The following is a 14,623-nucleotide window of genomic DNA, read 5'->3' as shown; positions in this document are numbered from 1 at the left end:
TACCATGCCACTTCCTTTTGCTTCTTCTGTTCCATAGCACATTTATTGAGTATCAACTCTATGCCTTAAATGCTGTGGGGTTCAAAACTGCATAAGATAACGACCCTAGCATCTGCAGTCTAGTAGTGGAGAAATCATAAATATATATAAGGAATGCCAGACTACATATAGAAAGTGCCATTTAGGGGGTAGAGATAAAAGAAACACTCGTGGGAGACAGAGGAGGAGAATTATAATGATCATCTGCCAAGAAGGCTTTATTAAGGACATGGCACTTGAACTTGGCTTGAAAACCTGGAAGCCTTTCAATAGACAGAAATGAACAACAGCTCATAGTATGTTCTCAGTTAATGTTTACTGAAGGTATTAATAAAAAACTCAAATGTGAGATGTGCTTAAAAAATAGCAAGTTCACTAATATATACCTAACCGCAAAATCTCCTCATGTAAAAAATTCTAATGCAAACAGTCCGTGTTATACACCAAGGATGCATTCTTGAAAATTAATACAAAATGCTTATGTCAAAAGCAATTTTCCTATATGAAATAATGGTTAAGGGTGGATTTGAAGTTTGAGTTAAACTATAGTGATGTTTGTTATAGCATGGACTCACCATTCTCAGAGAATGGTCTATGGTCCCTGAACTCCAGAGAGCCGCAAGATCGAAACTACTTTCACAACAATATTAAAAATGTATTTGTTGTTTTTACTGTGTTGATATTTGCCAAAGCACTGACTAAGGAAACAGTTGGCACCACTGTAAAAATAAGAGCAATGATACCAAAATTAAGTTGTCACCATAATCATCATTACATATATTGGCAGGAAAATAAGTGGCGGTCACCTAAGAGTACTGTTGCCGAAGCTGTGTAATTTATTAAACCTCAGCCCTTAAATGCAATTTCTTATTAGTTTGGGCTATGAACTGAAAGGTACACAAAATATTTGTGCCTCAGCTATATGTCAGTGTGCATCTCAAGGGAACACCTTTGAGAGATTAGTGATGTGAACTAAATTTAGCCCTCTTTCATCATTTGTGTTTTTGAATTCCATAGTAGCTTGGGTTAGGAAGTGAGAGGTATACAAAGTGTGCTTCCGCTGCGTACCAATGTACATTTCAAGGAACTCTACTTATACATCATTGTCTTGACAAGGAACAGAGAGAGGCTGTCAGCAGGAGGAAAATAAGTACTCATACTTACTGCTACTGATAAAACTCTAGCTTTCAAGAGAAGAGTAAGCGTCTGCAAGAGCATGAGGCAGCTGGCCATACTGGATCCGCCGTCCCAAATCACAAACAGGAGTTCACAGCTCGCTCTCTCCTTTTTATCCAATCTGGGACTCCAACCATGGGATGGTGGCATCCACAGTTAGGGTAGATCTTTCTACCTCTACTAACCTAATCTAGAAAATCCTTCACAGGCACGCCCGGAGACTTTCCTCCATGCTCATTCTAAATCTTGTCAAGTTGACAATCAAGATAAATCATCACCAATTCTCACTGAGAAACAAGGGGTGACACCTAGAGGACCAAAAAATGGGTGACAAGACAGCAATTGAAGCAGGAATTGAGGAGAATAGCACAAAGCCTTAGAGAGAAAAAAAACAAGGAAAATAAAATGGACCCTCATTCATTTTCAGTATGGGTGTGTTAGCGCAGAGACATTGGGATGATAGAAGTCCCATAAAACTAAGCCACACGACTAAAAAGCTATGCCCCAAAGATCAAAAGAAGCATGTCCCTGAATAAGTATATTAGCCATTATAAAGCAGAATGATTTTAAATGATGTTAAAGCACCTAGCAGAAGAGAGATCTGTTTATAGTTTTTTTCAACTGGTCAAACTATGGGATTTGACAATTGTAAGTAATCATTTAAATTGAGTGCTGTTCATTTAAGAGACTATTATGTCTTTATTCCATTAGAAACAGGTATTGTTTCATATAATGAAGGTAAATGCCATTCTAGTACACTTTCATAGGGAATTACTTCCTGGTCTTTGTGTCCTAATAGATTATACATATACTTTACCTTCATTCTTCAAGGAACTTACATACACTGTTACAGAAATGTAAAATGTGATGTATCCTCTGACTTCAGTATGGTTTAAGTAAACAGGAAGAATAAAGAATCATGTCAAATGCTTTGAAATTATCCAGAAGTATGCAGCTCTAAAATATATAAGCAACTTACACATAGTTAAATCTGAAGATGATGTTTTTAATGGAGTCTTGCTATGTTACACAAACTGGTGTTGAACTCTGGACCCAAGCAATCTTCCTGCTTCAACCTCCTTCATAGCTGGAGCTACTGGTGTATGCTACTATGTCTGGCCCATTGAAAAACACTTGTTAAAAGTTGTATACTTCATAACACATTCTTCTAACCCTACCAGAAAAAAAAAGTAGAGTTTTGATAGACCTGTCATTCTCTTCCAGCTCCTGAGAACCATGTCTGTGCCCAAGGGTAAGGTCCTGGATAAGAGCCTGGATGAGGAAGGATTTGAAAGTGGAGACTGCGGTGATGATGAAGATGAGTGCATCGGGAGCTCTGGTGATGGGATGATGAAAGTGAAGAATCAACTGCGCTTCCTTGCAGGTAACTGGTTGAAAATGCTGATGCTCAATTGCTTTCTAGACCACTGCTAAAATCCCTGCAGCACACAATGCCATAAACTCTCATAAGGAAGTTGATACTCTCAAAGGTGAAGTTTTCAGGTAGGTTTTCCACACCAACCCCTCATCTCTAACCCTGGGTACCTGGAGTTAATCAGGAAATGCAAAAACAAACAAAACCAACAAATCTCCTCATATTTGTGTCTCAGAGTTTCTAAGTCCTTTCATGTTGACATGCATTCTTCCATTATAAATCCTTCCTAATAAAGCTGGGCCCAGAGAAGGAATGAGATTTCTCTATATGGGAGATGGACTTTCTTTCACTACCAAGCCTTTCCCTCAGCACATTACTTCTGCCTGAAACTCTATTGTCCCAGGCCTCCCGTTTCTCTCATAGCCTCATTCCCTTAACTAACTGATATCTATCCTGATTTGGCCCTAAAAGATGGTTGCCAACCAGAGGCCTCATTTTAAACCTCTTCTTCCCTCTTCTCTAGAGAGAACACACACATCGTATCCACTCTACCTCTTTAAATGTTTTCTTGGAATCAATTCTATTTCATTGAAATCTTGCCTCTTAACAAAATCTATGTGTACTTCAAGCATCGTTGATTAGGCCCAGTTTGGCCAAGAGCAGATGTCCGGCAGTTTCCATCTTGCATGTCCAAAGCACTATGCCCATTCAACAGCATCTTTTCGTTTTCCCCCAGACACTCCCAAACCCTGGAAAACAGTATTTTCCTTTGAGGCGTCTGAGTTTCACTGCTTCATAACTCATATAAAGTAGAATTGTGCACTGGATGCCCTTCTCTGATTCTCTTAATATAATGTCCTCAAGCTTCTTTCACGTGGAGGGTATGGTGGCATGGTTTCTTCTGCCTCCATTTCTTGGATTGTATTTTGTTTCTTGAGTCAACATCCTAGAATAACCTCAAACTTAAGATGTACCTGAGGATGAGCTTGAACTGCTGGTCCTCCTGCCTCCAACACCCCTAGTGCAGACATGCAACTCCATACACACACACACACACACACACACACACACACACACACCTTATCCTTTTTTTGTTAAAGATTTATTTTTTATTTATTATATATGTAAGTACAGTGTAGCTGTCTTCAGACACACGAGAAGAGGCCATCAGATCTCATTACAGATGGTTGTGAGCCACCATGTGGTTGCTGGGATTTGAACTCGGGACCTTCAGAAGAGCAGTTGGTGCTCTTAACCGCTGAGCCATCTCTCCAGCCCTCACCTTATACTTTTTAATCCATCTTCCTTCTGTACACATTTAGGTTGTTTCATCTTTTTGTTATTGTTATTTTGCCACCGTAGAGATGACATAAAATCATTACTATCAGTATCAACTGTTTTCCTAAGTTACCAGGCCACACCTCCATTTGGTCACTAATATTTTTTAATCTGACTTTCTCACCATTATCCCCAATTTGATGTGTCAGAAATCAAATTTATGAAATGATTATCTCTAACTGGTTCTCCTTTGATAAGCTCTCTTTTCTAAACACCTCCATACTTCACTTGGTCACTGAGACTTAACCGAAAGTCATCTTTGGTTCTTTTTTTCTTCCTTGTCCCTCATAATGCAGTTGCTCACTGAATCCATATTGATTCTTTGCCATTTTTTCTGTTTCTATCACTGCCTCCTCTCACTCCCTCCTCCCACCCTCCTGCATAGGATATTGCAATCAAATCCTAAGTGGTCTCTGGGATTCCAGGCTATGGCAGAAGTACTGGGAGCCTTAAGTGAATAAATTAGCAAACAAAGAATTACAGACCCAGACAGAGGATTCCAACAATTCATCATGCCCAGATGACATGTTAATCTTTCGGAAGCATCTTATACTCTCCCTAGCTCAGCTGCCTTCGTCCTGTCCCCATTGCTTTGAAGATAAGGCTCTGATCCTCCACAGAATTCTAAGAGACTTATAGTCTAGCCCTAACTAACCTTCTGGCCATATTTCTTACCATTAGCTACATATACACTTTTTACTTTGGCTTTAAAAGCTGTATTTGTGCCCCATGAACCCCATAAACATGCCGTGCTGGTTTCTATCTTCATACCATTATCCATGCTTATGTCTATAAAGATAAGCCTCTTTTCTTCCTTCCTAAATCATACCTGAGCCCCACAGCACATGTCATATAAGGTTCAGGGACAAAAAATGAAGTTTTGCTTTAGAGTGAGTATATACTTGACTTCTTCTTACATGTAAGGATGACTTAGAAAAATGTCCTTGAGTTTCATCACTTCCTTTCTAATGCTCCAACTCTTCACTCATCAAATGGGGATCATACCCTAACTTCATGGGCCCATTGCAGGAACATATCAAGGGAACACTTGACAACATGGACCATGAGTTGCTCCATAATTGTTAGCTTCCCTCCTAAAACCTGTTAAAACCAATGGATATATGGAAAATAATCTTCTGAATTATTGAAATAAGCTCTGCTAATGCTTTCAAGATACCCTCTAAAGTGATTCCCTGGTTCCATGGGGGCAGATTCAGGCAGTCTGCTTTCAGAGGCTACTGCTCCACTCAAATGTTTTCTTTGCTCCTCAGGGTAACCATGAAAATATGAAAATGAGTTTTGTATTATACTATAAATTAAACATATTTTGAAAACCCCAAATCCAAACTGCTATAAAATTAAAACCTTCTGAGAGCCACCACATGCTCAAATTGTGTCAAATATTTAGAGATGATCAACCAGTAACAACCACATAAATATCCTATAATCTGAAACAAAAAAGAAGGAAAGCCATCAAAACCTGAAGCACTTTAGGTCCTAAGCCCCCAGCCTGAGTTTAGCAACTCTTATGACCCTATCTATACATTATAAAGGTTTTCCAGACGACTCACCAAAATGTCACCTAGTCCCAACATTGGTCCTCAGCTCACAGCACTGCTCATTTCAACTCAGAATTTCCTGCCTGGAAACCTTGTCTCTATCCATTTTTTTTTAAATGTTCTATAGTTCCAAGGTGACCTAACTTTTGTAGGCAGTTCTTAGCGAGGGTCCTTGTGAAGAACTTTGTCAAATGTACTTAGATCCCATTGTTTACATGCACATTGATCCTCTCAAAGAACTCTAGTCAGTTTGGAAGGCATGGTTAGCCTTCAGGGCTTTGTAAACTGTAAAACACTATGCAGAAGGTAGTTAATTTAATTTACAAGGAAAGTGATGCCCTGCCTCTAAAGTAGTACATGTGCTATCCTGATCAGTGATTCTACCAGCCTGTGGCTCCTTGGGTCTCCTTTAAAACACTTCTTGTGGAGAAGAAACTCATTGCCAATCTGTCACGCTTAAGGCACAATAGCTATTTGGAACAACAGGCTATACACATTGGTTAGCTGTTATATAATTTCACCGAAAATCTGGGTGAATGCCATGTGGTCCTGGTGATTCATCTTCCTCCATTTATTTAGTCAACTTGACTTGGAACATGATGTGCATTTACCATTTCATTTAGTACTGCAAATTGCCTCCTCCAGAAAGCAATTTGGGAATAAAGAGAGTGGCTCTGTTCAGTTTTCCTGCATCTTCCTTTTGTCCCTGAACAGATTTTTTACGTCATAACCAGTGAGTGATCCTAGTGGCTGGATTTCCTGACTCACTTCTTCCTTACTTTTGATATACTGCATGTAATACAGTTCTATTCTTGAGCTTTGTTTCTAACTCCCATGTGTCCTAATGAAAGTCCCTTTCACAGTTTAGGAGTCAATTTCTCCATCTGTAACATGAAGACAATGCCTAAACAATTCCTACGGACTTGTCTATTGCCAACAGTCTATGATCATTTCTTTGGCTGTGGTTCTTGCCAAGACACAAGAGTCTTTTGGAGGCATACCTCTTGATGCATTTCCACTTAACTAGCAGGTTCTCTGTTCTCTTCTGTGATTCACTGCCCCTATTCTAACTACTTTGACATTTCCAATCAGGAAACTCAGCCTTCTTACAAAGAATTGCCTGCACCTGGTCATCAGCACACTCATAACAGGATATTACCAAGAAGATTTTATAACGTGTCCAAGCTTTCTGGGGTATATGCACTTTTAAAACTCATCCTAAATTTTGTTAAATGCTTCTTTTTTTTTTTTTTTTAATGCTCCTGCCTCCGTCCTTTCCTTCATTTATTCCATCTTTTTCCTTTGTGTTGTGATTTTATTTTGTTTGGGGATGGGTTTGTTATTGACGTTTTGATGATTTATTTGATTTGGGGGGGGTTGAGACAAAGGTTTACAGCATACCCCAGGGTAGCCTTGAAGTGTTCCAAATTCTCCTACTTCAGCTGGGATTGTAGACATGGACCACCAAGCCCAATGCACAGCAATTCTTAGTTCTACATTAAAAATAGCAATTTTCAGGGTTTCTACTCTTTTCTTACTGTTGCCTTAATATTTTTGGTGAGATGGCTGTAAAGCAATATTTCCCCCACAGCTACATTTTACCCATGGCTTACCAAGAGTACTATTCTTTCTTCATGATGAGTGTCTGAGTCCATTTAGGCTGCTGTTAACAAATACTTTAGACTGGGCAATTTCTAAAGAACAGCAATTAACGTCTCACAGTTCTGGCAGCTAGGAAGTCTAACATCAAAGCATCATCATCTGCCAGAGTCCTTCTGAATGCATTCTTAGACAGAGGAAGATGCAAATGCTGACTCCTTAGCTGGTAGAAGAGATGAAAGGGCAAAAATGAGCAAGTTTGGTATTCTACCTCCGCTCCTGTTGTAAGGGACTAATCTGCTGCGTAGAAGCAGACCTCACACATCCTTATCATCTGCCAACACCCCGATACTACTACCACAACACTGGTGTATGGGGAAATTGAGTTTCAGGGTGAATTTTGGAGGACACATGAGCTTTCAAATCACACCACTCATGTACTTCCTCTCTCCTCTCCTGCTTCCACATCTGAGGGGGGGGTAACTTTAGATGTTTAGATGTCTTACTATAGAGCATTGTGGACATTTAAAACAAAAGATACATGTAAAGCATGGAGCTCAGTCCCCAGTACTCCAACTCAAAGCCAGATGTCTTCTATAAAGAAGGGTGCTGATAGGATCTCAAAGAGCTTATTGATGTAAATCAGCACTGTCTTAGAAACCCACTATAGTAATAAATTCATAGCATCCTATCACGTGAGAGGTGGAGAAATGGTCAGAAATTCAAGGTTATTTTCTACTACACAGGCTACACAGCAAGTTTAAGGCCAGCCTAGGCCACATGAAAACTTGTCTAAAACTAAAGAACTGACTTCTTGTTTGTCTGTTCATTCAAAACACATGACAGACCATTTAAATCAAGCAACTAGCCTGCAGCTATATATACTGACCTCTTCCTATTCAACTTGACTTCAAAGCTTTAACCGGTATTAAAAACCAATGCAGTATTTTGTATCCACAGATATTTCTTCTAAAAAATTCCTTGCTCTGGAGAACTTCCAGTTTCTTGGATATGCATGTGGGGACTGCAAATGAAACCTGTGCTTTGTTCATTATCTAGATGAGTCTGAAGATGAAACCTAAGCCAATGCAGGTCCCTTTTACAATTCTCTGTCTGGGTTAGGTAGTGAGCTGATCGTGTTAGCTCACCTCCTCCTAGTAGTCTTGTAGAAGTGGCTATAGGATTTGTCAACCATAGAACCAATAGTTCCATATCAAATATTCTTTCCCTGCAGTTAGTTTATATTTGAAAGATAAAATGACAACTTTAAATCAATATTGATTAGGAACTACTTTAAAGCCACTTACTTTTATTTTTACTTCTATTTTTTTCTTGAGATAAAGTCTCATGTACCTCTAGTTGGTCTTCAACTTATTATGTAACCTAGAATCAGAATCGCCTTTAATTTATGATTTTTTTTTGTATCTAGTTCCCAAATAATAAGAGTCCAGGAATATATATGCCATCACACTCAGCCTCTTTTCCATGCTTTTATTTTTAATGATCAAGTACAACCAACAAGCTTGTAGCATAATAAAGGGATGGACATTTCAATGATGTATTCTTCTAGACTGTCAAGTCAAATCCTCACAAATGTGAGCTGGTAAGCACTGTGTATTAAGAAATTCATTGATGGGTTGGACTTGTGAAAGGGATAAAACCAGTGAAGGAACTTTATGACAGGCTTTTTATCCCAGGTGACATCTGCAGACAGAGAGATTTTGGAGGAATGAACAGCCCAGGTTGTTGTGTTAATGGGTGACATGTCGAGTCCAGTGCTGAGCTCCAAATACATTAGAAGCAATAATTTATCTATCTACATTGACCAGTTAGCAACAAATTCAGTCATAAACTACAGTAGTTTCCCAAAATGGATTCTGCAGTTTGAGCAACCTAGTTTTACTTCCTCTGTACTCTTTGGGAGCATACCATACAGAGCTTTGACACTTAAGGTACAGGTTGCTTCTTGCTAAGTAATCCATGTTTGGAACTCTCAGGCAAGATCTTCTGTTTATTAGGATTTCAGTCCCTTTGAATACATGGCTTCAATGCAAAAGGAACCAATCTTTCTACTAGGAAGTGGATCCTATCTAATGAGAACAGGGACATTTTCAATACAGAGGGCATTGAAGTTTCAAACATTAAAAATGTCATGTAGTCCACAGAATCAAGGAAACTGGATCTGCTATTTTCCAATGTGGTAACTTTTAGACAGCGTCCTTAGCTCCTCAAAACTTCAGTTTCTACATTTGTGAAAGTGTTGATAACATGCCCACCCAGCTTATTAGTTGCTGAACCACATATGATGGTGGACAGAAACACATTTATAAAATTATAAAGCAGAGTTCCCATTTTAACTAAGCTGACTATCATTTAGTGCCATTGGATTCTAAATAATTTTTTATTTGCAAAAGCCTTCAGTTAAAATGTAAAAGATCCAAATGTTCTGTTTAGTAATGTTCATTATACATGTATTCTCTTCTCCATTCCTAAACAACGGGGCATTCAGTTACTCTTTAACTTGTTTTTAACCCAGGGTGGTCTAAAGTAAGAAAGTATTTGAACAATGACAACTATGTCTGCTGAGTTGTGCAAATAACCACAGAGTCGAAACAGTAGTAGGTACCTACATCTTGAAAGATTCACAGCTAGTTAAGGTTTGTTTTCTTTTGTGGGAGTAGGGCAGTAAGGGCAAGGGTGGACAGCTTGTTGGGGAGAGCCAAGAAAGGGCCCTTGATGCTTTCCATTATACCTTGTCCTTAGCTACAAGCATCCTGCTTTCATGTCTAGGTCTTTGCTTTTAGGGAGTTAATACCTTGGGGAAGCTGAAAGAAGCAAAGCTCACTATAATAACACTCTTCGCACACACAGACCAGTTGCTTCTTGCTAATAGATTGACAAGATAGCCAATCTCAACTCTCCCTAAGAGCTTTGTGCAGCTTCTCCAGCTTACAAGGAAAGACTTAGATGTGAGCTCTAGCAGTGATATTACCTGCCAATTGAGACATATACCAAGAAAGGAGTCTTCCAAATGTCTTAGTGTTGACTAGGGTGTTACCAAAGGTAAGCTGGTGATAGATGAGAAGAAGAAAAGTAGAAATCTTTTTATAAAGTCACTACAGTTTGATGTGTTTTCAGGAATTTGTTATCTGGGATGAGATTATTCTGACATTTGATTTCCAGGTCTCTACCTTGTGACAGTGTACCATAGGACACTTGAGGTATGATGCCTTTATATCTAGAGAAATTCTGGGGATTTTGTTTGTTTGGTTTTTGTGGGTTTTGTTTGGTTTGGATGCTTGGTTGGTTGGTTTGTTGTTTGGTTTGTTTTTTTGACACAGGGTTTCTCTGTGTAGCCCTGGCTGTCCTGGAACTCACTCTGTAGACCAGGCTGGCCTTGAACTCAGAGATCTGCCCACCTCTTCCTCCTCAGTTCTGGAAATAAAGATGTGTGCTACCACATCCCAGCATCAAGGATAATTATTTATATTATGTTAATCTTAAGTTATATGAACAACTTAAGATTATTACATTTTGTAGTCGTAATTTAAGTAAAAAATATTAATTACAAATTTGGCTACTTGGGTTGTAATTGGTTTCCTCTGTGTGTGTATCAGGGGTGGGGGAAACAATGCTGACCAATTCAGTGACAGCCCCAACTAAACTTTGTAAGTATAGATAGAAAGGAAGGGGACAGTCAGGGACAGTCTTCAGCTTGTAGATGAATAGAGGAAGAACCAGGCAGAAAGTGGCAATGTCAAAGCTTCTATCTGTACTGGCAAGCAGAAGGGAAGAGATTGCTGTGGGCTAATATCCTCGAGGGATCTGGGACAATGAGTTGGGGTGCCATCAAAGGGATGGTCTCACCTGCTTGAAAAGATACCAGGAAGAAAAATGTAGGCTTCTATTTAAATCAATGCTGTTGTTGGAAATTTCTCTGAAAAATGATGGAGATCTGACAACGTGATTTTTGAGTATTTCTCAATTTATATTTTTTCTAATTTTATAGATTTTTTTGTTTGGTTTGTTATTGTTGATGTCGTGGTCGTTGCTGTCTTGTTTGTTTTGAGACACACTTATATACTGTTGCCTAGACTCACCTCAAACCCATGACAGTCCTCTGTGCCTCAGCCTTTCAAGGGCTGGGCTTACAAATGTGAACCACCATGTCCAGTTTTTTTTTTAAATCTTCCAAATTTACTAATTTTTATCTTTTGATTAAAAAAAAATCCTAATGTACGCGGCTGATTTTAAGCCTTTAAGGTAAGAACGGGCTTGCTAGCATACACTCTCTTCATTTGTAACTTGTGGGTGGACTTAAGCAGTGATATAATTACCAAGTACATAAAAAAAACAGAGTGGAGGTTGCCCTACAAATTCGAGTATCTGCAGGCAGCCTGTGTGTGAGAGCAGGGGGAAATCTCATTAGCACCTTCAGGATGGCTTTCCGAGTAAAGTGATTTGCCCGAGTTCCCATGAGCTCCTGGGAGAGTTTCAAACATATCTTTTTCATCCTATATCTACACTTTTTTGTCCTGAAGGTGCTAATGAGATTTCCTCCTGCTTGCAGGCTATCCCAGACACCAGAATTTGGAGGAAAGCATCTACTACACTTTTATTTACTTGGTAATTATATTGCTGATCAAGTCTATCAATGAGCTACAAATTAGTAAAGTCTGTTTATACTGGATCCTCTGCCCCCATTTTTACCCTAAGGACTCAGCTGTCAGTCACCAAGCTCACCACCCCCATCCCTCCACATACTTGCTTAATAGATGTCATTTAATAAACATTTCAGGACAGAGACAGAAAGCTCACTGGCAGAATACTTAACTATGATGTGGGAAGCCCTAGGTTTTATCCACAGTATCAAAAAGTAAATAGATATTTTAATTATCCATGTGCAGTGCAGGTATGATTTTTTTATAGTACTGAGGACTTCATGCTTGCTAAGTAAGCACCTTGCCACTGAACCACATTCCAAACCCCAGGTGCAATATTTAGTTTTCACATTTGCTTGCTTTCTCCCCATATTTGGCAGGGAGAATAAGGTGCCCCCACTCTTACTGTCTAATGAACTGACTCCTCCTTCCAAGACTCCTCTAGCCTCCCTTAGCTGGACCTATGAGGACTGGAATAAGAGTTCTCTGTTCTACTCCACAAAGGTGTAGGGACTCAATCAAGTAGGCAAGTCAGGACAGGTACTAAGTGAACATCTGTAATCAAAGAGCATCAAAAGGAGGGTGGGAAGTACAAGGAAAAATTTAAGAAGTAACAATGGGAAGACAGTGGAATTAAATATCAATGTTCGGTCTATACAAGATTGAGGATTCGGGAAATGTGGACATGTCTATGGTTTAGTGGTCAGACACATGGAAGATGAGAGGAGAAGCAGTGATGGAAGGATGAACTTTCCTACCCTTTTGGCAATTCTTCAGTGGAATGAATGACTTGCAGTAGGAAACAGTCAGCTCCTGACTATAGGGGAGCGTAGGTAGTATTCATGAAACAAAATATATTTGAAAGATTAGTCCAAACTGAGTGTGGATTAATACTTTTCTCATTTCTGTTTCCAAGACATTGAAAAGCTTGGACGTGGCATCGTTGTACATAGGTAGAGCAAAAGAAAATGATGGTAGAACAAAATAGCTTTTCAACCTAGGAAAAGGAAAGGAAAATGGAGAGCAGAATCTCTGGTTATTTATATTTGAGCACATGTCACCAATTACAATTTTCTGTAACTATTTTTCTAAGCAAATGGCTCCTTAAGAATGGCACAGATTTTACCAGAGAATTCTTTCAGCATCTTCTGTCACTCACAGCCTGTGGAGTTGTCTTTCTTCTATGAGACAATAGATCTTATTTTTCTTGCTGATTATTTATACTCTTGTGGCCTTCCTGCTGTTGTGTTAGAAGACAGACTTGGAATAGAGCCCCCTCCACTCCAGCCTCAAGCAATTAGCCTAAATGGCTGAATTATCAAGATCTAGGTTATCTGGTTCACGCTCATTTCCTACACTACCCTCTCCAATCTGCCTTTGTTCACAGAGAATAAAGTAGTATATCTCAAGTAATCTATGATCCAGAACTCCCTCTACCAAAGCAATCATGGACCCATACTTTTGTTGAATATAATAAAGATACATTACTAGAAAAGGGAAATAACAAAGAGGCCCGTCAAAGATAAACCACAATTTTTAATTAAGAGATTCAACAGACCAAAGTATCTGTCGAGATGCTATAAAAGTTTAAGTGCTGACTTTCAGTTTCTGTTATCTTCTTACAGATCAGCAATAAAGAGCAGAGTAGAAGAGTGCACTTCGAGCAGGAAAGAGTAGCTGGTCCTGTGTGCATGTCTGCTTGACATCCCTTCTTACCTTGGTGGGGTCTTCTCAAAAGCAGTCTTAAGTGGATGAGGGCAGTAGTCTACTTGAGTTGTGTGGCATGTATCATAAAAGCCAATTGTTACATTTTTAGAATTTCTGTGAGCCAGTTAATATATCCATCATTAATAGAGAGTAAACATTCTAAATTTGTAATAAAATAAATTCTATTCAGAGGATGATTCTCCAAAGTCATCTTATGCTAATTACCCTGTTCCATTGTCTAACTGTGTCCATTGTGTCTCTGAGGCAGAAATACTGTATACTTTTCCCAGTCTGCATCAAGTGCCAACACAATTGTTGCTTGATGGTTCCCTTGATAGAAGTAGTTACTCCTTTAGAAGTCAGCAAACACAGTAAGTCGGGACTTGAGTTATTGTTGGGTTGACTGCCTAGAATTTAGACTTAAAGGAGTGATGGGGAAAATGTGAGTTGTTGTGAGTGCTGTAACCTGCACTTCTTATTGTGTTCTAGGTGTAGCCACCACATCCTGAATAGCACACTATTTGAGGGAATATTCTTCCAAAGTTTGAAAACTATAATCTAACAGTAAATATCTCACTCTGGTCACTGATATAGCAAAGTCTCAACTGATACTTTGTTTCTTCACTTCCCAGAGTTTCCTTAATGTAAACCAGTATGACAACTCATATTCCTGTAGAAACTGTTTTTGTTAAACTGTTGCAATGTAGTTTAGTTATAGATGCAAACTTCTGGCAAAGAAAAGGTCAATGAAAGCATTCCCTATATGAAATTTATTATAAATCATATCATATATTTGATCTATAAATCACTTGCTGCACATCCTTTATTCTAATAAAACTTAAAATAAAAGGACATGCATATTTCTTGTTTTGAGAGCCAGTTGTTAAATATTTACTAGCATACCACTGCAGTGAGGAGGTGCATTGGAAAGATTTATTTTCTCTGCTTCATCCTTCTTTCATCCTTCAGGGCTCTTAGCTTAAAGCAGTAGCTCTTTCCACCATGGAGAGAAGTTCCTGTCTTTCAAAATTATGCTAACAAATGAAAGAGCTTCTCATTTTTAGTCACTTTGACTTCTAGGAATCCTAGGCTTGGAAACTTCTTTAGCTCTGAGACTGCTAACCAAATCCACAAACTTGTTCTTTCCCAAAGCTCTTCGCTTCTTATTG

At 38.9% G+C, this 14,623-nt stretch overlaps 1 protein-coding gene across 1 annotated transcript in view; it reads left to right on the top strand.

Annotated features, from left to right (window-relative positions):
- The window catches only part of Gpc3 (glypican 3), a 146,248-nt gene that overhangs the window by 101,985 nt on the left and 29,640 nt on the right, over positions 1–14,623 (top strand). Inside the window, exon 5 of the mRNA XM_031359564.1 lies at positions 2,440–2,599. Coding sequence (XP_031215424.1) covers positions 2,440–2,599 — 160 coding nt within the window. The remainder of the gene's footprint in view (positions 1–2,439; positions 2,600–14,623) is intronic.

The sequence above is a fragment of the Mastomys coucha genome, chromosome X, assembly GCF_008632895.1.
Source record: "Mastomys coucha isolate ucsf_1 chromosome X, UCSF_Mcou_1, whole genome shotgun sequence".
NCBI classification, from domain to species: domain Eukaryota; kingdom Metazoa; phylum Chordata; class Mammalia; order Rodentia; family Muridae; genus Mastomys; species Mastomys coucha.
The sequence above is the reverse complement of the archived record's forward strand: the minus strand, read 5'-3'. Positions and strand labels throughout refer to the sequence as shown.